Source organism: Solenopsis invicta, chromosome 14 (genome assembly GCF_016802725.1).
Source record: "Solenopsis invicta isolate M01_SB chromosome 14, UNIL_Sinv_3.0, whole genome shotgun sequence".
NCBI classification, from domain to species: domain Eukaryota; kingdom Metazoa; phylum Arthropoda; class Insecta; order Hymenoptera; family Formicidae; genus Solenopsis; species Solenopsis invicta.
Genome location: NC_052677.1, coordinates 9,289,741 through 9,312,542, shown reverse-complemented (window position 1 = coordinate 9,312,542; position 22,802 = coordinate 9,289,741). Strand labels below are relative to the sequence as shown.

The 22,802-nt window shown below is 39.1% G+C and overlaps 3 protein-coding genes across 3 annotated transcripts; 2 read left to right on the top strand and 1 right to left on the bottom strand.

Moving 5' to 3' along the window:
• Positions 1-911: 911 nt before the first annotated feature.
• On the top strand, positions 912-3,453 carry LOC105197095 (protein obstructor-E). The gene is made up of 4 exons (XM_039457001.1): positions 912-1,078; positions 1,166-1,431; positions 2,297-2,714; positions 2,938-3,453. Exons 1-4 carry the CDS (start codon positions 927-929, stop codon positions 2,963-2,965), a joined length of 864 nt encoding a protein of 287 aa, XP_039312935.1. The 5' UTR covers positions 912-926; the 3' UTR covers positions 2,966-3,453.
• A 3,401-nt stretch (positions 3,454-6,854) lies between these two features.
• LOC105198948 (protein obstructor-E) lies at positions 6,855-11,247 on the top strand. The gene is made up of 5 exons (XM_011165824.3): positions 6,855-6,993; positions 8,211-8,444; positions 8,950-9,217; positions 10,405-10,539; positions 10,683-11,247. Exons 1-5 carry the CDS (start codon positions 6,939-6,941, stop codon positions 10,696-10,698), a joined length of 708 nt encoding a protein of 235 aa, XP_011164126.1. The 5' UTR covers positions 6,855-6,938; the 3' UTR covers positions 10,699-11,247.
• Positions 11,241-22,302, bottom strand: LOC105198954 (protein obstructor-E). The gene is made up of 3 exons (XM_026139576.2): positions 21,744-22,302; positions 13,847-14,257; positions 11,241-12,657 (listed from the first exon to the last, which is right to left on the bottom strand). The coding sequence occupies exons 1-3, from the start codon at positions 21,790-21,792 to the stop codon at positions 12,347-12,349; spliced, it is 771 nt and encodes a 256-aa protein (XP_025995361.1). The 5' UTR covers positions 21,793-22,302; the 3' UTR covers positions 11,241-12,346.
• Positions 22,303-22,802: the final 500 nt, after the last annotated feature.

Here is a 22,802-nt window from a genome sequence, read left to right as displayed (position 1 = left end):
AATTCATAAAAGCGTATTTCTCTCTCATATTTTGGACAAAAATGATTAATTAATGTACGCAATTGATACATTAATTTAAATAAATAGATAATGCATTGATACTATTGCAAAGTCAACATTTTAAAAAAATCTTTCATTTATAAGTACGTATTTCAATTACTTTTAAATTCATAAGAACGTATTTCTCTCTCGTATTTTGGACAAAAATAATTAATTAATGTATGCAATTGATACATTAATTTAAATAAATAGATAATGCATTGATACTATTGCAAAGTCAACATTTTAAAAAAATCTTTCATTTATAAGTACGTGTTTCAATTACTTTTAAATTCGCGAGAGCGTATTTCTCTCGTTTAGACGAAAATTATTAATTAATGTATGCACACGCACAATTAATACATTAATTTAAAAAAATAGATAACCGTTTCCACTTTTACAAGATCATTATTATACTTTTTTTTTCTCCACAACGATGCACAATGTAGATAGTTTTAGATAATTAATTGGCGCTTAACTGCTCTATTAACTTAAATAAACAAATAGATAATTGTTTCTCCCCGGAGCCACGAAACAATTTCTCTCGTTCCGCTTTCAAAAATATCTCGGTTTACAGACTAATGAAATTGACTTGAGATAAACGTAACACGGCAACCGCGTATGGAATGCGGGTGAGGGATGCAAATCGCGAAACGGTAGCACAACAGCAACGACCCAGTCGCGCTGTCGACACCCGGAAGTGTCCGGAATTTATATGCGCCGATAATAACGCAATGCAATAAAACTTGCGTCTATGCGCCCATTAGAATGCACTCGTGACGGGAGAAAAAAGGAGAAGGCAAAACCACCGTTCGGGAAAGAGAGAGAAGAAAAGACAGGACTTTCGGCGAAAGGGGGGCAAAGCCGGGAGGAGGGAGGGTTGGGAAATGTGCAGCAGCAAGGACCCGCCAAGGTGGTGGCGAGACTGCCGAGCGAAACAGAACCCGTTTCGGACTCGCAGTCACGTTTTATCAGCGTCGCGACGCGTTGCTGCCGACGAAGTCAAAGAGGAGGACGAGGAAGATAAGAATAAGAAGAGGTAGGAGAGAAAGCCTCTTCGGGACGATAGATAGTTACAAGTCGGAGATCCGAAAGACTTTGTGAATATCTTCGGGACTCTCTTCAGAATGTTAGAAGTGGGAAAGCACGCGCTTCTTCGTGGTCTTCTGCCGCTGATAATGCTGGCGACCTTGAGCGGGGCGCAATTCCGATGCCCCGAGCCCAAGGGTTACTTTCCGGATCCGGAACAGTGCGATCTTTATTACGCCTGCCTGGACGGCCAGCCCGAGGAGAGGCTCTGCAAGGATGGGCTCGTCTTCAGGGATGACAACCCCAAGAAGGAGTTCTGCGACATACCGGCAAACGTTCCCTGCGGCGACCGCACAATTTTGCGTAAGTTCCGAATCGCTAGATCCCCCCAGACTCATTAGATTTTTCTTAATTATTACAATTTGATTCATTTGCATAACTAGATTCTCATGATTCTGATCAATTAAATTTCTCTCTTCGGATTAAAAATAGATTTTTAAAAATGAGACATTACGTAACAGTCGACAGTTTCGCGTGTAAAAATATTAAAATGGTATTTAAGGAGAAATATATTAATTTTTATTTGCGTTATTTAATTTTACATGAGCCATTTTTAAATCAAAAAATCTGTTGATCGAAAAATTCATTCCAATAATACTTAAATTAAAGAAAGTTAGTTTTATGGTATATAAAATTTTTGTTTTTTTTTTTTATTGTATGCGCTCCTACAACCTGACAAACCAGAAGAATGGCCGATTGACTGTGTCGCAAAAATAGAACTCGCCATGAACCGGTTTTTAAACGACAATCGAATTCTCTCTCTTGGATTCGGTGTCTTTTTTGCGTTTCCTTATAAGTAGTTACATTTAACCATAATGGGTCATGCAAAGAAAACTTTACTCAATTAATAAAATTTGATTAAGTAAGAAAGTCATTAAAAATTAAATTGAAAATGCAAGATAAATTTAATAAAAATAATCAAACTTATGATAACACTTTCTTTAAATTACTGAGGAAATTTGTATCTACGTTAAATATCAATCTGTCAAGCATTCAATTTAATTGTTAAAAGAATAGATTTTACGATCAATTAAAAATTTTACAGCGAACTTGAATCTCAAAAAGAATAAATAACAAAATTATATAATAATCAAGATATATAATTAACATATAAACGTTACGTAACTATATACGAATTGGTATTACGTAACAATAAATCATGTAACAGAGGACCCGCAACCTAGCAAGGGCTGCCCGCGCGCGAACGGCATCTTCAGCCACGAGGATCCGGCCGCGTGCGATCGTTTCGTCAACTGCATCGACGGAGTCGTGCAGGTGGTGCCCTGTCCACCCGGGTTGATCTACGAGCCCAAAATGTCGACCTGCGTCTGGCCGCAGGACTCCAGTCGCTTGTGCGAAAACCAGAAACGCGACGTCCTGGACGACGGCTTCGTATGCCCGGACGGCGACGTCGCCGGTCCTTCCGGCAGGATCCTGCCGCATCCCACGTATCCGCATCCCGATGATTGCGCCAAGTTTTACATTTGCAAGAACGGTGTAGTACCGCAGAAGGGCCAGTGCGACCCCGGCACCGTGTACAACGAAGAAAGTTTCAGGTGTACCGAACCGGAATACGTGCAGGGATGGTAAATCTCCTTTCCCTTTTCTTTATTCTTGGCAGAATTTTTTATGATACTTGCGTATAAAGTAATTTTCTCAATTATCTTTATCTTTAGTTCTTTGTCAATTATTCCTTAACTCGCTTCTTTCAATGTGATATATTTTTGTCTGAAATAAATGACAAAATGATTTACTTATTTTTAAACGTACATCAGATCGTCCTTTAATCGACAAAACGCAATGTTTCAGCGAGAATTATTACAAGGACAAGAACTGAATTGGAGACCCGAGGATGCCGCAGCTACGTGTGTAATGCTCATCTTTTTACTCATAAGAACAATAAACGCATGTGATATGCACGCTTATGTAAAAGCCGCTGCGTGATCTTTGCGAGAGCGATCGCGCCTTCGCCCTCCCCGCGCCGAATTACTACCCCTTTCTCCTTTTACGTAAACAAATTTGCCTTCGGAAAATCCGTAATAAAGCCGTGGCCGGTCGCGGATCATTAACCCGCGAAAAGAAAACCCCGCGGACTGACGATATCAAGTTCTATATAACGTCCGTTAGATAAACTCCCTCCGCTCGAACCGGTCCGATTTTATATAATTATCGATTATGTCGAAATTTCATTATAAAAGCGCGTGCATGCAAACAGTCGCCCGCAATTCCGCGATTAAATAACTCAAGGAATGAAATTTATTTATTATATTCTGATGAGGAAATAAGTCTCACTCTACACGCCGTCTTAGGTAACATCATTTTTAGCCAATGTTGAAAGAATTACACACCGTTACGTCTCGATAATTATATATATATATATATATATATAATTTTTTTTTTATGCAAAGCGTCTCCAGAAATTTATTTACAAATTCTTCCACGAGTCTTGTAGAGTTGATCTTATTTTGTTCGGGGTTTCTTTTACAAACATTAACGCAAAATAAAACTTTTTGACTGTATATTAATTGTCTTTGTAACAAAATTAAAATTCACTTGCGTAATAGTATATTATTTAAACGTAAAATTTGACATTTCTTTCCACCCCCCTATGTTTTAATAATAACAAGACTTAAATTCTTCTAGTTCCTGCGAGCAAAAGTAATATGAAAAAGCTAACATTTGTGTTAAAGTACACTTAATGAAGAGTTCTTTTATTTCAAATTTTTTATTGAAAATATTTTTTAAGTACTCATGCAAATTTTACAATGAGCAGTATATAGAATAAAAGAAAAATAAAATAAAGCATTGCAAAATATTATACTACTATCCTCAAGAGAGTTTTTTTTATTTAATCCAAATTATTTAATTATTTAATCCAAAAGATAAAGAAGAATTTAAAGCTCCCTAAAATTATACTTTCATTATATTAAATATAAAATACTGTATTTTATCAGAAAAACGTCAAGAATATAAAACAAATGAGTTTATTGTTATTAGCTAAGATTATTAGATTAGAAAGATATTGTTTACTTTTTAAATTTGTTCAAGTTGAAAGGAGCGACGAGAGAAAATATTTCAAGTAACAATCCAGAAAGTCAAGTGATTTAATTAAGCGAAGCGTAATAATTGTGTTGAGCACTTCTATTGATATAATCAGAAGCGTATTATAAGTGTTCGTATTGTATAAGTCGTATCGTTAATATTTATCGTGTGTTACAATGAGCATATGACTTTCTCTGATGCGAAAGATTGCACGTCAAAAATATCCTCACCTCACAATACTATAGAATACATTCGCGAAATGCACTGAGATCAACACTTCTTCAAATGCATCCTGGATTTCACTCCGGCAAGTCAAATGTCAGCACCAGAATTAATTAATCCATTCGTCATGTGATTACATTGCAACATCTGACATTACAGATGTTATACCTTAACGGATTACAAAATAATGATACTTTTCGCAGTTTGTTTGCTTCACCCTTTTGTGCACGTTGTTACTTGCGTTATTTCTTATACCTTATGCACTTTCAAATATAGGAAAACTATAAAAAAACTACTTGGCGATTCGGGCGCGATTTACGGTGCACAATAAACAACATGCCGCGATTTTCCGAGCTAATAATTTCTCTTCGTTTGCCTGATAGTAACCTTTCTCTTTATGTAATTCGCAAAATGTTCGACAAAATGTATCACAATAATGAATTTATTATTTTTTTTATTCGCAACGCAATAAATGTGGTCAAAATAAATGTCGAAATTCTTACATTTATAGCACTTTTGTAAAATAAAATGGAGTGAGAACGCAAAAGCTAAAGTACGATACAAAAACCTTTTCTTGAACGAGATAAAATATTTTCTTTTCTCTAATCCATTTATCTATTGTTTTACTATTAATAATTATTCTATATCAGTGTATGGAACAAAGCATAAAATATCATATATGATTTTTGGAATTTCACAAAAGACGCATATTATTTTTCTAACTTCCACTTGGCGTTATTTAAAATAATTTGTTCATAGAAAGTCTAAATTAATTAACCGACTGTCATCGTGACGTATTCAATTAGAACGCCTGATCGATGTGTCGACTTGCCCGGCTCGCCTCGACTGCTTTCACTATCCGGCAATCTGGTCCCTCCTCCTCCGTGGGACCACAGCGCGATGGGTCTTGCGTAAGGCTGTCTAAGGCCCCGCGGGCCTCACCGACGTTCGCGCCGTGTGCTGATATACCGAGAAACGCACACCTACACGCGTGCGTACGCGTTTTACTTATTATACGCGTTCGTCAATTACAACGCGTTTAGTTAGCGCGTATTACACCGTGGCCGATGATGTCACGAGGGGAAGATCGCGCCTTGGCATTAACCGTTAAACGCAACGTCCTTGCTGAATTACCGTATTCCGTTTTCCCCGAGAAAGTCTCTTTTCTCGTGCTGACACAAAATTCTGCGTGCTTTTTGTTACTGAAGCTCGTGCATTCACGCACAAAAGAGTGAAACGTAATTGATGGCTATTAAAAAGTTCAAGACGTACTCTGCGATTCCAACTATATTCCTAATAAATTATACTATTAATTAAATTGTAACATTAATTCTTACAAAGATGACTGTTCAAGCCGGGCTTAATTCATTGTACTTGAAACAAGAGCTCCGTTAAGATCGTAATTTCCCAGTCCGAGAAAGTTCCCATATTTAGGGAACGAGAGCTCCTTGATCGCACCTTGCGATCCTTCGAGCGAAGGATCAAATAATAATGTTTCTTGCGCAGTCGTTTATCGAAAGCGCATAAAATGATAGCACAATTGTTAAGCGTGTGGAAAAATAATGAGCGTAAGCTTGTGTAATGCCAAATAGTTGTGTACGCGCGCCGGGGACGTTGCATCCTCGGGCATTTCGAGAGGTGTGAGGAAGACCTGTGCTTTGCCATTAAATCCAACGTCATCCGTTCACACGCGATGCGTTCTCCCGCGATTTATCGCGATGCCGCGAGAGATTGAGACGATTGGGAAGAATGATGGATCGCGAGTCGCTTCTCTGCGGTCAAAGTAATATTCCTTCGTTTCTTCACGCGAATGGTTACGCAACGCAAAGAGTGCCGAGCTGCTTAAAAATAGACTCCCCGACAGCTTTTCCGATGGCTGTTGCAATATCGTTTAAACTTAATTAGCTCATCGTTATTCAATTACTGTATCCGGTTTTTCTTGGATTTGCCTTGAATGCAATAATGGAATAATGTAATCCTTTGTTCTTTTTTTTTTCCTTTTTAATTTAGATTCCGTTAAATTGATTCGTAAAGTGATGAAACTTGTGCCTCTGTCACAAAATGTCGACGCAAAAGAATTTGCAGCTATTATCTTGCGATCTTGACAGAATCTTTTTTTTTCTCCTCATTAGCTTCCGATTCGCGACACTTTTTCGCATGATATACGTATTTGCTAAAGCATGTTTTCACATGTTTTGCACACATTCTAGAGAACTCTTTCCTGACTTTCTCCAACAGCTTTGCAATTTATTCGGCTTAAATTCGCTCTTCTCTCTCTAAATCGACATATCGCGACACCGAAAGAGACCCGAACGCAGTACCTGGACAATTCATCACGCTCGGCGCCGCTGGCCGGCAGGCCGAGCACGTAGGCAAACCAGCGGCGACCAAAGGGGGATCCTGGTGGGGTTCGGCAAAGTCGCGGTGAAGGGAGTGAAGGGAGACGGGACCGTCCGGAGGTGTACCGAGGCCGACACCTAAAGTGCGCGCCAATCGCCAACTTCGCCGTCAGAGACAGTAGTCAAGCCGAAGAGAGTGCCGGAAAGATGAGCTATTCGAGGAGCGTGACCCTGCTGCTGCTCCTGCCAGTCCTGGCACGTGGTAAGTCCACCACCACCACCGCCAACGCCAACGCCAACCCACCGTAACCCGCGAGGTGGTCACCTTCATCTCGCCTACGCGCGACCCTATACCCTGCATCGTGCGTGCATCTCCCGTCTCGTAATGCACTTCTCGTCTTCTTCTGTGCACGGAGGCTGCCTCTCCGCAGGCGCGAACGCTTTCTTCTTCTCTATGGACCCCTGACAGGTTGCGACACCGCCCTCGCGCCCGCAAAGCTTTCACCGAAGAAACACCATATGTTAAGATCCGTGTGTGACATAACGGCGGACATTCCGAAGTGAAAAACGTAACGGAGCGATCCGCGGCGTAGTTGAATTGTTGAACAGAACTTTTTCGATGATCATTTTTAATAAATTATATATTTTATTAAAAAAAAAAAAAAAAATCGCGTGTAACTTATAACAATTTCCTAACTTTTTCAACAATTGTTGGCTACTTTAATTTAAATTTTGGAATAATTTATTTTTTAGTAACATCAAGTGCTTTAAGAATTTTTTATTTCTATTACATATTCCTTTTTGTAAAATTTTCTTTGGAAATAATTTTAATTTATGGACCGTCACTACTGTTTTCCTGAGTTTCCATTTTTGAGTAAAAAAATTTAAATATTTAATAAATCATTTATACTATATCTTTTTTTTTCATTTCTACGTGTATAAGAAAATAAATATGGTGCCCGTTACACTTCGCCTCACTGTTGCAACGCGCATTTGCCAAAAAAAAAGTTTAAAAGAACCGACATTCGCGAAGCTGTCAAGCGAATCGAATCTTTCCGAGTCGACAACACGCCAGGTGATCAAACTTGACCGACAAAATGTCGCTTTTTATTTCTCTGGATTTTTGTTCGTCACCCATTGGAACAAGCAATGCGTCACAAAATGTGTTGCTTTAACAAAAAAAAAACCCGAGTTAAATTAAGCACATAATTTTATGCTTCGTTAAAATATATACATTTTTTCTACTTAATTATAATAAAACGCATTTTGACTTTGTATCTATTGAAATATGCATATTTTCACACTCGCAGTGCGATGATTAATTTTGAATAATTCTATATTATTTATGTATAATATATAATATAATAAAATGCAATTATTCTATGTTAATCATTAATATTATTCAAATCTTGAAGAATAAGGATTTATTATTAATGGATAATGATAATTACTTTTATTATGTAAATTCTCATTTTACAGCCCCCACAGTGCCAATCCAAAGTTCCACCCTACTCGATGCCCCGCCGTGCCCCGATCCCTACGGGATTCACGCTTACGCTCACCCTGACGACTGCGGGGCCTTCTTCTTATGCACGAACGGCACGCTGACCTTCGAATACTGCGAGAACGGACTTCTGTTTGACGGACACGGTGCCGTCCATAATCATTGCAATTATAATTGGGCCGTCGATTGCGGTAATCGCAAGGCCGACTGTAAGTACCACGCTGCGCAACGTATATTCGGTATTCGTTGGGAATGAGCGTGAAAAAAATCAGTCATGCGAAAAAAAGAACATTGTCAGGAAAGTAAAAGTTGTACGAGTGATTTTGATGGCGCTTTAGTGGGTCGCGTTAACGTCAACGATTTCGCCCTCAAACGAATCTCGTCGGATCACTTATCTCGATCGACTCAACGTCTCGATGAAATCGCATGACTTTCCAGTTTCCGGTCGTGTCTTTCAACTTTTATTGCGTCAAAAAAGATGCTGATGAAAACAGCATACCGATACATTTTACTCTGCTGCACTGCACGCGCAGAAGAAACTCGTCGCAAATAACTAATTGAATTTTATTCTTTCGACCAAGAAATTTTCAGAATTGTCTGCTGGTAATTACAAAAAAAAATATATATATAAATAATTTCTCTTTTATCGAAAGGCGTGTTCTCGTTTTCGAACTCATAGCTCCTGTAGGTCAAGTAGGAACGATCTCTTTGCAGACACTCCGATCAGCAGCCCGGGCTGCGAGTACCAGTTCGGTATGTACCCGGAAAGCGACAGTTGCAGCACCAGTTACATCAAGTGTATCCACGGAGACCCGCATCAGGCTCACTGCGACCCTGGCCTGGTCTACAACGCCAAGACCCACACGTGCGTCTGGCCGGACGAGCTCATCCCCTTCTGCAACCCCGAGGCTATAGTGGGATTCAAGTGCCCGCACAAGCTGCCCCCCCACAGTGCCGCCGCCAAGTTCTGGCCCTACCCGAGGTAATGCACGTGCCGCGCGATTATATACGAGACGCACTTCCGAGAAATCATTCGTAATGGGAATCCAAGCGGAAATAAAATTGGCAACGAAGGTCGACGCACTCCGGCCGACATTTTTAGGCATTCGCTTTCTTTCCTTCTTCGCTTCTCGGAAGACTAAAAGGAATTTAATTGCACAATCATTGTGAACGAACCTCGTTATCAATATCATTCCTTTTCTCAATATCAATTGGCCTGTCGATTATCTTAATCGTGAAGCTTGCAATGAATCTCCGCAACCTAAAATATTCTTCTTTTCTTTTTGTTTATTAAAATCAAAAATTAATTTCATCGCACCTACTCTCTAAATTTTTTGAAGTAAAATTTCATCTAAAAGAGTGGAATTCCACTCCAAAGATTTTAGAAAGTAATTTGAATATTCCCCCGAAAATTATTAATCTTAATAATTTAGTGTATTTGAAATTTTCGATAACTCAACACATATTCTCTTCTAAATAACTAATAATCAAAATCTAGATTTGCGCATATCTCATCGTACCTTCAGATTCCTACGCATTCCATGCGCTCGTATAAATTTTCGATTGCGTATTCGTCGAAACGTGCGTGTTATCTTGCTGTACACGCCTATACGGCCGCAAGGTATAATAAAATTTTTCATCTTCATGGTTTATCTTTTTCCCAACTTCTCTCTTTTATTATAAAGAAGATTCACGGAGGCGAAGTACTGTCCGCGCCACTGAAAATGATCGTGAGAATAAAAGGAATCAACGTCGTTAAATGTCAGGCATTTATGCGTAGCGTTTCGATTTAAGAACCGGTCGTCTTCCGAGAAAGACTGGAGAGAAAGAAAAAAGGAGAACGAGATAAACACGCGCGGTGTTTTATTTCAACATTTAATTTTTTTCCACGTTAACGAACGCGTTATTCTTTCCTCCCGAATTATGACCGCATGAGGTTTTTCCGAATGCTGAGGCAAGATATTCAAGATAGATAAAAGTACGAAATAATACAAATAAAAATACAATAAAAATCGCCATTATTGAATTTTCTTCTCAATCGCGAGATAGGTATTTTTATTGTGAATTCTTGAAGTGTGGCAAAGCGCGTAATTTTTATTAAACTATAAATTGAAACTTTTTAATGTATCAATATGAATGAAAAATTTACAAATGACATGGTTCTTTTAGATTCCCCGTGCCGAGTGATTGCGGTAGACTGATCACCTGCGTGGACGGACATCCGCGACTTCTCACCTGCGGAGAAGGAAAACTATTCGACTCGGTGAGCCTGACCTGTCTGGATCCGGAGGAGGTTCCTCACTGGTTTGTATACTTTTTTTTTAATGTTACATATAAATTTTTTTTTAATGTTACATATTGAGACCTTAATTTTTATTTGATTTGAACAACACTTGAACATTGGATTTGAGAATATCATATTTAATATCATTTTTATGTGCTTTCAGCTCAAATGGTGTTTAAATGTGGCGACGTATCTCTGATAATTACCCGGCCTTTAAATCAACGATTTTGTCAAAGAGATATAACAATATTAGCTGGAGATAAAGAAAAATTTGTATAATTGTAAAAAATTAAATTTATCACAGGACAAGGTTGATTCTAGAAATTGTTTAAAGAAAAACTGAGGAAAAGATCAATTTTTAAATTCAAGAAAATGACAAACATAAATTACAAAATATTATTAATAATACAAACATCTTATGCAAAGAAAATAGAGGAAAATAATTAATGATGACGGAATAGAAGATGTATTATATTCCTATTAGATTCCTTTTCGGTTCGGCGTTGCCAGTAGACGAAGATGTATCAAACGTAAATTATTATTAATAATAGACGTTTAAAGGGGACCAACTGCATGTACAGAGTGCGTGGAGAGCGAGTACGATATGTAGTACATACAATGTATTTATATAATACAATATGTAATACATATTCTGTATTTATGATAAATATAGTGACAATGTACAGCCAAGCAACAATTGAATAAAATCTGGACATGTGTATAAAAAATATACAACACAGTTTATTCCAATCGATCTACATATACGTGGTACGAGTCTTACGATTACGAGAGCGCGGGGGTGGGAAAGGGGGGTGTGAGAGGACAGGGAAAATATTTACATCTCGACTGACGCGACGGAGGCGAATGGTGAACGGTCCAGGAACCGAAAAGCGAGATGTTCATTAATTAACATTATTATCAATTAATAATACGAATCCCTGTTGAGAGGGGGGAGGAGAGCTCGATCATGGACGGATGGATCGATGGATGTCGACGAGTCTCGGTTCTCAAAAATGATCACTCAATTTTCATTGTCCAATTCTTCCGTTTCTTGAAAAACAATCCTGCATTTTTGTTCGTATTTCTCTTTGAATTTAATACTTTTGAAATATTATCTGAAACTTCTGAAATCGGTCTTTATATCTCATGCTGATTTCATTCCAGTCTTTCCAGGTTTGTAAAAAGCGTTCGAACGTCATTTTATCGTGCTTTGAGAACTGCAATCTTTTCGCTATTAAATGTCTAGAAAGTTTTATTTAATTTTTCATGAGCAAAGTTCTCTTAGATCACAAATTATAATTTTCCCGATAGATAAACTTCTCACGAATGCACTTTTTATTTGTGAATCAATTCAAATAATAATAAATTCCCTGCTCATTAGTTGAGAAGAACCGGACTGTGTAATTATAAGGCAGCTGTTGCTCTCACTTTTACTCAAATTAAAATTTTATATTCCTACGTGAAAATTAAATCCTCGCGGCGAGGATAAAAATCAAGATTTTATCCACGAGAGAGAAGCTAACTTTTTCCTTTGAGGAAAATCGCGGAACTTGAGTTTCTCCGACATCCGGGATAATTTCGAGACGCTGAAGAAAAAAAAAGAAATGTAAGAGTTTAAAAATCTCGGAAATTCGATCCTACCGGAATTGTGGAATTATGAAATAATCGGAACTGCAAGATCGCGCGAGAATCGGAGGAGACTCGACGAGAGAACTTTTTCCTCGTTCTCCGCACCGATCGACGATCTCCGGAATCTCACTCGTCGAGAAGGGATCTCCTGGCGCTTCCTTCGTCCTTCCAGGCCGGACAGGACGACCCGCAGCGGCTCTAGTTCCTGGGACGCGCCCGCAGGGGAATCGGCAGGGCACCCGATGGCAGAGGCGACACACCGGGCGGCAGGTTCTCCTCTTCGGGCTCCTGCTCGTTGCGACCTTCGGACAACTCGCCCTCGGTGGGCGGCGGCGTCGTGGGAACGTCGCAGTCCTCCGTCGGCGGCACCACGCATCTCAACGACCGCCTGTCGAACACCAACATGGCCGGGCAGCGCTGCAACCGCGGGTAACCGCCCTGGCACTGCCAGTAACGGTTGCACGACTTGCCCAGCGGCACGTTGCCGTTCGCGTCGTCGTTGCAGAGTGCTGCAAACAGGCCACATCTTACTCCCGGTCTAACTCGGGCGTGCCTAAAGCCTTTGCTCTTTCGAGGAATTAGACGATCGAGACACGCAAGATCGTGCATTCATATGCATAGAGATACGTTAACCATTATCTAGAACCCAGTCATTATCTTAAATATACTAATCATTATTTGTAACCCAATCATTATCTGTAATTCACATAATATTTTATTAAGGTATTCAAAGTATAATATCAAAGTGGAAGTAAAGAACGCGGCTTTGTCTTGCAAATTGAGTTCGATCGTTTCTGATGAAGTTGTTATTGCTTCGTTGCGAACTGACGTGATATTCGGTGAAAGTCGAAAACTTTCGTTCGGGATCTACCAAGTGATGGATTAATTTGAAATTTAATTATGCAGTGTGCACTGTACATCCGTGAATATCATTTTCCCCCCTTTTCTCTTTACTCTGCACATAAGTAAGAAGCTCTTGTCGTGACTTTTTCGAAACTTCTCAGCCAAAAATACTCATGTTAATTTATCGCTGATTATTAATTATTTAAACGAAACATCTCTGTACGCAAACGACAAATTTTTAAATATACGTTTCAACCAATTCTTCATCCTTTTCATCCTAATGTCCCCTTTAAAATGTTACAAAGTGGAAAAGAAAAATGTTTATTAGTTTCTTACGAAGAAGCGATACGATCTCGCGTGCGACCGATGCATCTCGATTGGCGTTTGACATTCAGAGAGAGGCGACGCGAATTAATAATAAACGTGTTTTATCCGATCCCGAGGGCGAAGAGGGGGAGAAAGGCGCGACGAGAATTCACTTCGAATGCTAATTAAGTGCCTCGCCCATTTTTCCTTAAGGCGCTGACTCCTGGAAGAAACCGAGAGGTATAGGCACGAGGAAACGCATCGCGCGTGTCCTGTCCGCCCACTTTCGAAAGTGAAAAGGATTGTTGCGATTCCGCTTCTTCTGAATTGAAACTTGCCTAAAACCACCGTATCTACGTTGAATTTAATCGAATGCAATTAATTCCTGTTTGCGAGAAGATAAGAAAGTAAAGAAATTCCACGGAATATAACGGTCTTCGTTTTATCTCTCGCCATTAATCGCTTAACGAGTTTTAGAATCGCGACCGTACGAACTTCTCAATAAAATTCCCTTGCTATTTCTCTCGTTCCATCGACCATCGTACTTACGATGCTTCTGACATCCCTCGACGTTCTCGGGCCAGTCGCAGGACCTGGCGCGTTCGTTGTAGAGCAGACCGCCTATGCAGAGCTGCTCGGTGGCGGTGCCGTTCCAGCAGGTCCAGTACCTGGTGCAGGAAGTCTCGTGGCCGAAGATCCCGTACAGCCAGTCGCAGTGGTCGGTCGGAATGGGCGGATTCGCCTGGCGTTTGCCGTCGCAGTAATTCGCGCGCCACGGGTAATCACAGCCCTCGGTGACACCGCGGTGCTTGCCGGCGAACACGAGCCCGTTCGGACAGTCAAACAGCTCCGGGCGACCGTTCACGCACTCCCAGTAGCGATCGCAGTACTCGGAGTCGCCCACCACCCGCGACTTCGTCTGGCATGGGTCCTCCTGCGTCTGCTTCTGGCCCAGCGAACCTGTAAGCGCGAAAGCGTCAACGCTCGTGCTCGCTAGCCGAACCAATGTCCTTCGCACTCTCCTTGGGATGGGATTTGTCCCAGAGTTTGTAACTCTGGGATCTCTGGCGAGGAAGTGATCGTTTGGGATGATTAGGATGCAGCATGGTCCCTTTGACGCGGAATGTAGAAGAGTATTTATTTCCTCATTCGCGCATGATTGATTTATGATTAAAGATAATAGTCTTCTTATCTTCCTGGTTCTCCTCTTTGCCTCAATTCCCTACTTTCTAGACGCTAATCGAGCTACGACGTAAATTATCTGGAAGCTCATTAATGAGCTCTCAAATTTATCGCGTCATTAACCTTTCTCGATAAGTGTTAATTATCCTTTCCTTTCTCTTTCGTTCTCGTCTAACGAGCCGCGATTACGAAATAGCAGAGTGCATGCGTCGACGTATCGAAATCACGAATTCCACCTGCACGTGTCCTCGTCGAAGGACATCGAGTGCCTCGAATGCGAATATCAAGGATACGTCAGCGCGTACAATTGATTTTGTGCATTGTACATTTGCAGAGTCGTTTATTAGCGATAAATTGAAATTTGTCACGTCAATTCGAAAGTTATGATGTCATCCTTACGTACGCGGAATTAATTCGTCGCTCAAGGATATTGATTGTGGATACGCCTGGAGGGCACCACATCCTTCTTCCGCGTTATAGAAAAATGGTACTCCACGGCAGGATGACGTCACCAATTTCTTTCACTTATGAAAGATTATGAGCGAAAGATACGTGCGACTCCTTGCGCAAGGACGTTGAAAGTGAAAAGTTGAGACTGAATGCCGATATATGTCGTACTTTCAGGATATATGTATTTTTATTCAAGGTGTTTCTATCATAAAGCTATAAAGATGCCGTGTTTTTTGACTCCTGTAGAGATTTATACAGGGATATGTTACAACTTTTCCTAGAAACCTCAAGGATGTACTTTGTGGCTTCAGTCATCGTCTTAAAATATTTCGCCACTTGACCAAGTCACTCGAACAATTTGTCATGGGCTCGAGGTGAAACAATCTAGGAGCAATGGCCGCATTTTCCATTTCTCTTGTCTTGCATTCCAGTTAAATTAGGAGAATTAAGGAGACCGTCGTGTTTTCATTCGGGCTCTGTGTGTCGAAAATGCATGCGCGGATCGAGGGTAAGCAACGCAAACCGCCGGTGCCGTTTTACCACGATGTCCGATCGTTTCGCTAATGATTCTACGGAAAAGCAAATAGTAAAATAAGGTGGGAAGCCGGCACGAGGCGCGCTCCCAAGACTGCTCTCGAGTGAAAGTGCCTAGCCTTGACTTGCAACCTTCGGGGGCAATCCTGGTCCACACCCCTGCTCCACCTCTGCGAACCTTATCCGACCCTCCTTTAGCGCACGAAAGATTCGATCGAGCCAATCGATTAACCTAATGTCATTCTCATCCTGCATCTGATCCTAGACGAACATTTCTGTTTACTCTAAAATTGTCTTACGAGCTTTTCCTCTCAATTTTTACTTTCACTTCGAATCGAATTGTGTTTCTTTACTTTAATCCTGATTCGATGTAAATTTTCAACTTCAATTGTTTCCATTTTAAATTTCAAATTTACTTTTAATCACAATTTACGAAATAAATTAATTTTAGTTTGCGAGAAAGGAAAAGAGATTGATTGCTGTTGATTCCATTCGTTATTTATTTCACGAATCAAGAAGCGTGGAATTGGCACATAATCAATCATTCGTCAACAATTTCAATTTTATTTCTCATTAATTCCTATTCTTCTCTCCCGCTCTTTTCTCAACTCGCAAGGCACATTGTTCCGTCCGCCCACCCTTAAGAGATCTAATCTGAGAATGGAATGAAGCCCTCGCTCTTGCTCAATTTCTTTCTCTCTCAGGATCTACGGATCGAGGCTGAGATGAAAATAAAAGATCTTCAAAGTACAACCGACCGGAATCTTCGACAGGTTCTGTCTCTCAATGCTTCGAGCAAAACGAGAGAGAGAGATCATGACCCTATCTCTAAATCCATTTCGCAAGGGATTTCTAATAGTACCACGCCTCAAATCTTTTATTTTCATCTCGATCTTGATTACGTTATTAAAGCGACTTCAGTCGTGATACTTGAGACCCATCATACTATATTATGTCAATTATCTTTCATTATAAAGCCTACAGTAAATTACAAGAAAATGTATTCAGAGGCTAACGAAATTCTTCACATTTTTCGGTACGTTGGAAAAAATCAATCTCGAAAAGAATTTTCTAAAATTTCAGTATTCACATGAACGTCGAGACGGAATAATCGGGACAGATTCTGTCGAACAAAGATGGTTATCATCTAAGCTGATCATCACAATTACATGCTATAGATATACTTTTGTGTTTGTAGCCTTTAGCCAGAGAAAAGTTACACGATGTTGGCCAACTAGTCTGAGCGGATAAGGGAAGGAAAGCGAAGCACGATCGATCTCACGATACGAATAATCTCGTGGGGAAGCGAGCTTCGCCCGTCTGAGAAAGGACGTCTGGAGATTGTGAATTTCCACCGGCGCATTGCGTAAACCGTGGCCTTAATTTTCATTAAAAAATACCCCTTATAAAGTAATTGGACTGTAACTTGAGAACAAATCCGCGAGTTACGTATTTTTAAAGCTGTAAAATCCACAGCTTTAATTCTACAAATAAGTATATAGCTTGACAACGTCGTATTTCTAAAACATTCTTCCGCCCTGTGTGAAAACAATAAACAATCGGGGTGCGCACGCGTGAAATTTTTCATTCCAACAGATATTAAAAGTTTTGATTTCTAAATTGTTTCGATTAAAATTGAAGTTTACGCGAAGAACAGCATTTTCGTTTGTCCTATTTCTAAAATATAATAAATTGAATAATAGAACACAATATTAATAACATAACATTAATTTTTTTCATAAAATTTTGTTTATATAACGCAAGTTATCGATCTCGGGTATTATTTTCAATCTCGTTTCATTAATCGAACAATAAAAAATACAAGAAACAACTCTCATCTTTTTTTTCAAGCGACTATAAGAAGAAATTCGATCGCCGATGACAGCGAGGTATCCCAGACTGGTGGGATTACCAGGCGTTATCTCTTTAAGAATTATGCAAATGCCGTCGAGGGTCCGTTAATAAGAGCCGCGGCCACCCGTGACGGCGATTTCGCGCTCGAAAAGTGAAGAAGATAAATCGAATTGGTCGCAAGACCGGGCGCGAATTAATCGATTTGCGCGCGCAGTCGTCACGGTACCGCGAATAGGTGGAGACATCCACGGAGACGTCGTGGCGAATTACGCAAGCGAGACGCTTAGTTAACATGGCACCAGGTTACTTTCCCTTCCTTTATGACTCCTCGTAGGCAAGTAGCCCGGAGCCGCAATGGCTCGGCGGCGGCCGTAACTGCTCGCCGCTGAAAGCAGAGAATCTGCGCGGCGGCGGCGGCGGCGGCCGGCTTTGCTCCTCTCGCGAGGATTTCACGCTCCGCGCAAAACACGCGGAGCCCCCGGATGAGTGACGGCTTGAGGAAGTCCCTCGCGCGCTCGTTGGGATTTACGAGGAATCGATTTTGTGCTGCGGGAAGAATTCTCGCGGCACGGTATAGATTTATTGGCGGTTCGACGGCGGATGATCAGCGCGCGAAACGTCAACATTTTTAGAAAGTACACTTGAGAAATAGCACGCGATAAAAATGTAAATGTCGTGGCTTGAAGAAGAAGAAGAAGAAGAAGAAAAGTGTCTCGCGTAATTGCGTCGTTGGATTCGGGGAAACGATTGTCTCTCTTGTGCGAGAGACAGAACTTTCGCAGCGAAAGATACAGAAATAAATTTGGGTCTCGCAAGAAACTCGGCACACATCTAAATTTTTTAATAAACTTCCTCTCTCTCTCTCTCTCTCTCTCTCTCTCTCTCTTTCTCTCTCGAGTAGAATTTAATTTATCTGTCCGTTAACATTTATCATTTTTGTCATTTTCACTCTTTTTCAATAATAGTGACTACTTGTCAAAATTTTCAGTTAAATGTCACGCCAACGGTTAGGATAAAAATATGTTTCCTGATAAATTTCCTGCTATGGATTAAATGTCACTATAAATTTCGCATTACCGGATTGGACGAAAGAAAAAGAAAATGCATTCGACTTTTCAAATAGCACGGCAAATCGCAAGTATATATCTTTCTTTTTTCATTCCCAGCCTTCTCACGTTCCTTTCGTGATAAATAAGCAAACTCGATCCTTCCTGAGACCGGTAGAAGCCGAGGAACGCGAAGTTAATGCCCCGCCTTACGACTCGGGCAAAGCGCGCCGTTCAACAAAAGCGCGCCGCCTCCGGAACAACAACGGCGTTTACGAGATCCGTTTCTCCTTTCCTTCCTATTTGCACCCTTTTTATCGTCCGATCGATAATTCAAGTCGAGCGAAACGTTTTACCTGACGCTATTACACCGCCGCTTCCGGAACCGGCCAACGACGTTTACGTTGCAACTCCGCGCCGTGGACGCGCGTCGGGAAAGCAGGCATGGGAAGCGGATAGATAAATAAATGGAGATGAATGAATGGGACTTTTCTCCGCGAAGATATTACGCACGGTGGCTGCTGATCAGTCCCCGAGTAAAATTTTCAAATGTCGCCGTAGAAAGCCGACCTCTTGCGTAAGCGTTACAAAACTGAGTTATCGACACTCATATACATTTTCAAATAGATTCCTTCGTCGTTATCATCGACAACGATGCCTACGAGCCGCGACGAAAGAGAGAAATATGAAAGGCATTTATGATGAACGTAACGATCTACAAAGAGAGAGAGAGATTAAAAGTAAAACTGAATAATACGAAGATATGTAAATTAAAACTAAAAGTGTAAAATTTTTCTAACATAGCAAAAGCCAATATAATGATGAAAAAAGTTAAAGATGAAAATTGAAACAAATACAGCGATGATGAGTACAGAAGTAAAATTTATATAAAAAGAATAAGGAAATGTGATGTGTGTGTGCGCTTGTATGATAAAAAAATTGTAAAAAAAAAATGAAAATAGAAAAATGGAATATGAGCATCATTTGATGTTGAATACGTCAAATAATACATAGATAACAATTATGTATTGTATTAAATTTAGACACTATATAAACATAAAAATTCAGGTGATTGGAATGAAGATAGGATGTTATACGTGGCTGACACATTAATTGCAGTAACCTCTGCTTTTCTCCATTTAGAGAAAAGTAAGATTTCTTATTTTTATTTTGAATATTTGAAGATTCAAACTCGCGCAGATTTGAGTGGATAGTAACATATTTTTATTATAAATAAGTGTTTGCAAATAATTGTAAGCAATCAAAAGAGGAATAGAGAGAAAGAAGAAACATAAAGAAAGAAGAAAAGATAAACAGAGAGAGAGAGAGAGAAAGAGAGTGAACTGCAGGCTGAGCTACTTTCATATTTTCACTCGTGGCACACGGGAGAAAGTTTTCGAGATGTGTGAAACCTGGTGAATGGCCACCATTGTTCTTACGGAGATGCGTGTAATAATTGCGGAGCGATGGACCCGCTGTTTACTACAGATTCTGCGCTCCGAATGTCGTGAGGATTGTGCAATGAAAATGGTACCCAAGCTCATTATCTAACTCCACGACATTGTTCTCCTTTATCAGATTAATATTTATGTAATTTTACCATGCGAAATTACTTGACGCCCGTTAGTTTTCTCTACTTTCGCGAATATGAGATTAATTTAATGGAATATAGTTGCTTTTTTATCAAAATTTATATACAATATTAATAATTATATAATAGGCAATTTTATTATTTTTTTTTTAATTGGCTACCCTATCTACCTTACCACGAAAAAATTATCAAAAAAAAAACATCAAGTTATTAATTTAATATATTAAGTGATTAATTATTCAGTGATTAATTTGATTTAACTCGCATATATATTTATACGTGTTATCAATGAAAAAAAAAACAAAATTATTTTAATTAATGTTAAATGATCGAGAAAAGGTTATTCATTTGATAGAAAACCTATAATACTTCCTAATGCAAAAGCGACAATAAATAATAATGATTGATACACAAGTATCAACAGAATGATATGAATCCGCCACTCAATTAAAAACGAAGTAGGTCGCTCTCGTGAATCATCATTTATCTCGCGAAGGACATGAAACGATTGCTTTAATCGATGTAATGTCCGCGATTATCGTGAGGATTCGCGAAAGAAAGTAGAACGATCCGCGCGGTTTTTCAGTTTCACTGCGAAACGACGACGGCTGCGTGGAAATTTCACCGTTTTCATTCTCGCACCTCGCTCAGCGTGTCTCGGTTTTATTGATCGATTCTTATTATTTATAAAGATAGCTTAGGCGGACGTATACCTATCTCGAAAGTGAAAGTCGATCGGTCGATAGATCAAGTCAAGATCAAAGGCGATCCACTTCTAGAGATGTCAGATATTTCCGTGATTTAATATAAACAAGTATTCCTAAATATTTCATCTCCATATTATCGAGATGAGAAACATACGTATAATTATATTTATTAACATAATTTAAATATTGATAAAAATGTTAAGCTTTTTAAAAATATTTTTATTACTAAAATACATTATTATTAATTATAGCATAATATTTAATAATGTATTTTTCGTTAATGACATTATTGAAAACAAAATGTAATTATCGAATTTAAAAAATAAAGTTTAAATCATTTAAAGAGTATCGTCAAAAGAATGTATTAAAAAAATCATTTTCTTTTACAAAAAAAAAAACAGAAACATTTATTTAATTAAATGTTTATGCATACTTTTGAATAATCTTATTAGTGCATTATCGTTATTGACGTTATTATTGTAATAAAGTTTCAAAAACTATTGTAAGACACTTTTATGAAAAAGTCTTTTTATGTATCTAAAAATTTTACACAAGATTTAATCAACAAATTAATAATAAGTAATATTATTAAATTATTATGCAATTAAATAAATATTACTTATTATTATTAAGCCAGTACATATTTTAAATATGTAATAAATACATAAAAATTATTTATTTAGTATTTGTTACATAGTAGTTGTTACCTATGTAGTTATTTTAAATATCGCAAGTATCTTACTATATGATTTTCAAAATTGAACGATGGAGATATTACATTGTCGGCTTGACGAAATTATTCATTAAAAATATTAATAATCGATAACAAAGCATTATTAATGTTTTCATTCATAATTAGTAAGAATATTAAAAATTGTTAAAAGTTTCTATTAATGTAAATTAATTAAATATAAACCATTGTATATATAATACATATCAGAGCACATAAACAAATAATATTAACTGCGTCGAATCAATTTTTTAAGAACCTCGAAGCTGGCGAAGCAAGGAATAATCGAGACGAAGGAGAAGCCGAAGAAGACGGGAGAAGAAAAAGAAGAAGAAGAAGCGGAAGGACTCACCCTGCGCAGCCAAGAACACCAGGACGAGCGGAAGGATCTGCTGCGACATCCTGAGAAGACAGCGTATGACAGACTTGTAACCCGAAATGTCAATCCCTAGTTGGCAAAATATTCCGGTTTATGCCTGAGGAATATAATCTTCCTTTCTTTGCGTCGTCGTGTGGGAGCCGAGGAAGCTCGGCTGATGAGTTTTCGTGTCGAGACTGGTCACTGGGAGAGGCGTTTGCCTGGTGTCTTATATGAGCGCCCCACTCTCCGTCTCCGGCCGATCTCTGGGGCCGCATAGGAAGGCTCTACTTGGAGAACACACCTGGTTTTGTCTATCGGGAGTTCTAGAGCCGATAGCCGCCCGATGACATCGCCCGTCGTAAAATGCATCCGCCATAAAGAATCCCTTCACGCGACTCGTTAGGAAACGGTGACACACGTCTTTAATAATAATAATCGTACATTATACCCGGCGATTTATTACATATTGAGGAAGGCCATTAGCTCGTGCTTAACGCTTCGACTACTATGGATGATTGTCCACGTTTCCTTGGGAGTAATGACACTTGTATACTGCCTGACGACCTCATTTTCTGTTTAGTTTAGGACTTGTCGTTTATATGTATATGGATAACGAAAATTACAAAAAAAAATTGAGGTCTCGATCTATATGTCACGGTTCTAAATAAATCCAAGTGTAACTTTTATCATTGCTCTGCTAATTGAGTTACAGTAAATATCTTACTTCGATAATACTAAAAGCTCTCATAAAAATGTTTTTTTTTTCTCATTAATCTGTTTCCATACGTTGATCGATAATTTATAATATAAAAAAATAATCATTAAATAAATGATAATGATTTTGGTGTTTGTGTTTAATCAGCAACATAAAAAAGAAGAATAAACAATAGAAATCACATTTATAGCAGTTCACTACTAACGTTAGAATATAGAGGATTGTCGTAAAACCATATAGGATGAAAATACGATATCCTCATAAATCATGCGTAAAAACTCTAATCTTCATGTTCTGTCAAACCCCTCGTACAACTCATTGTCAATGTATGTACG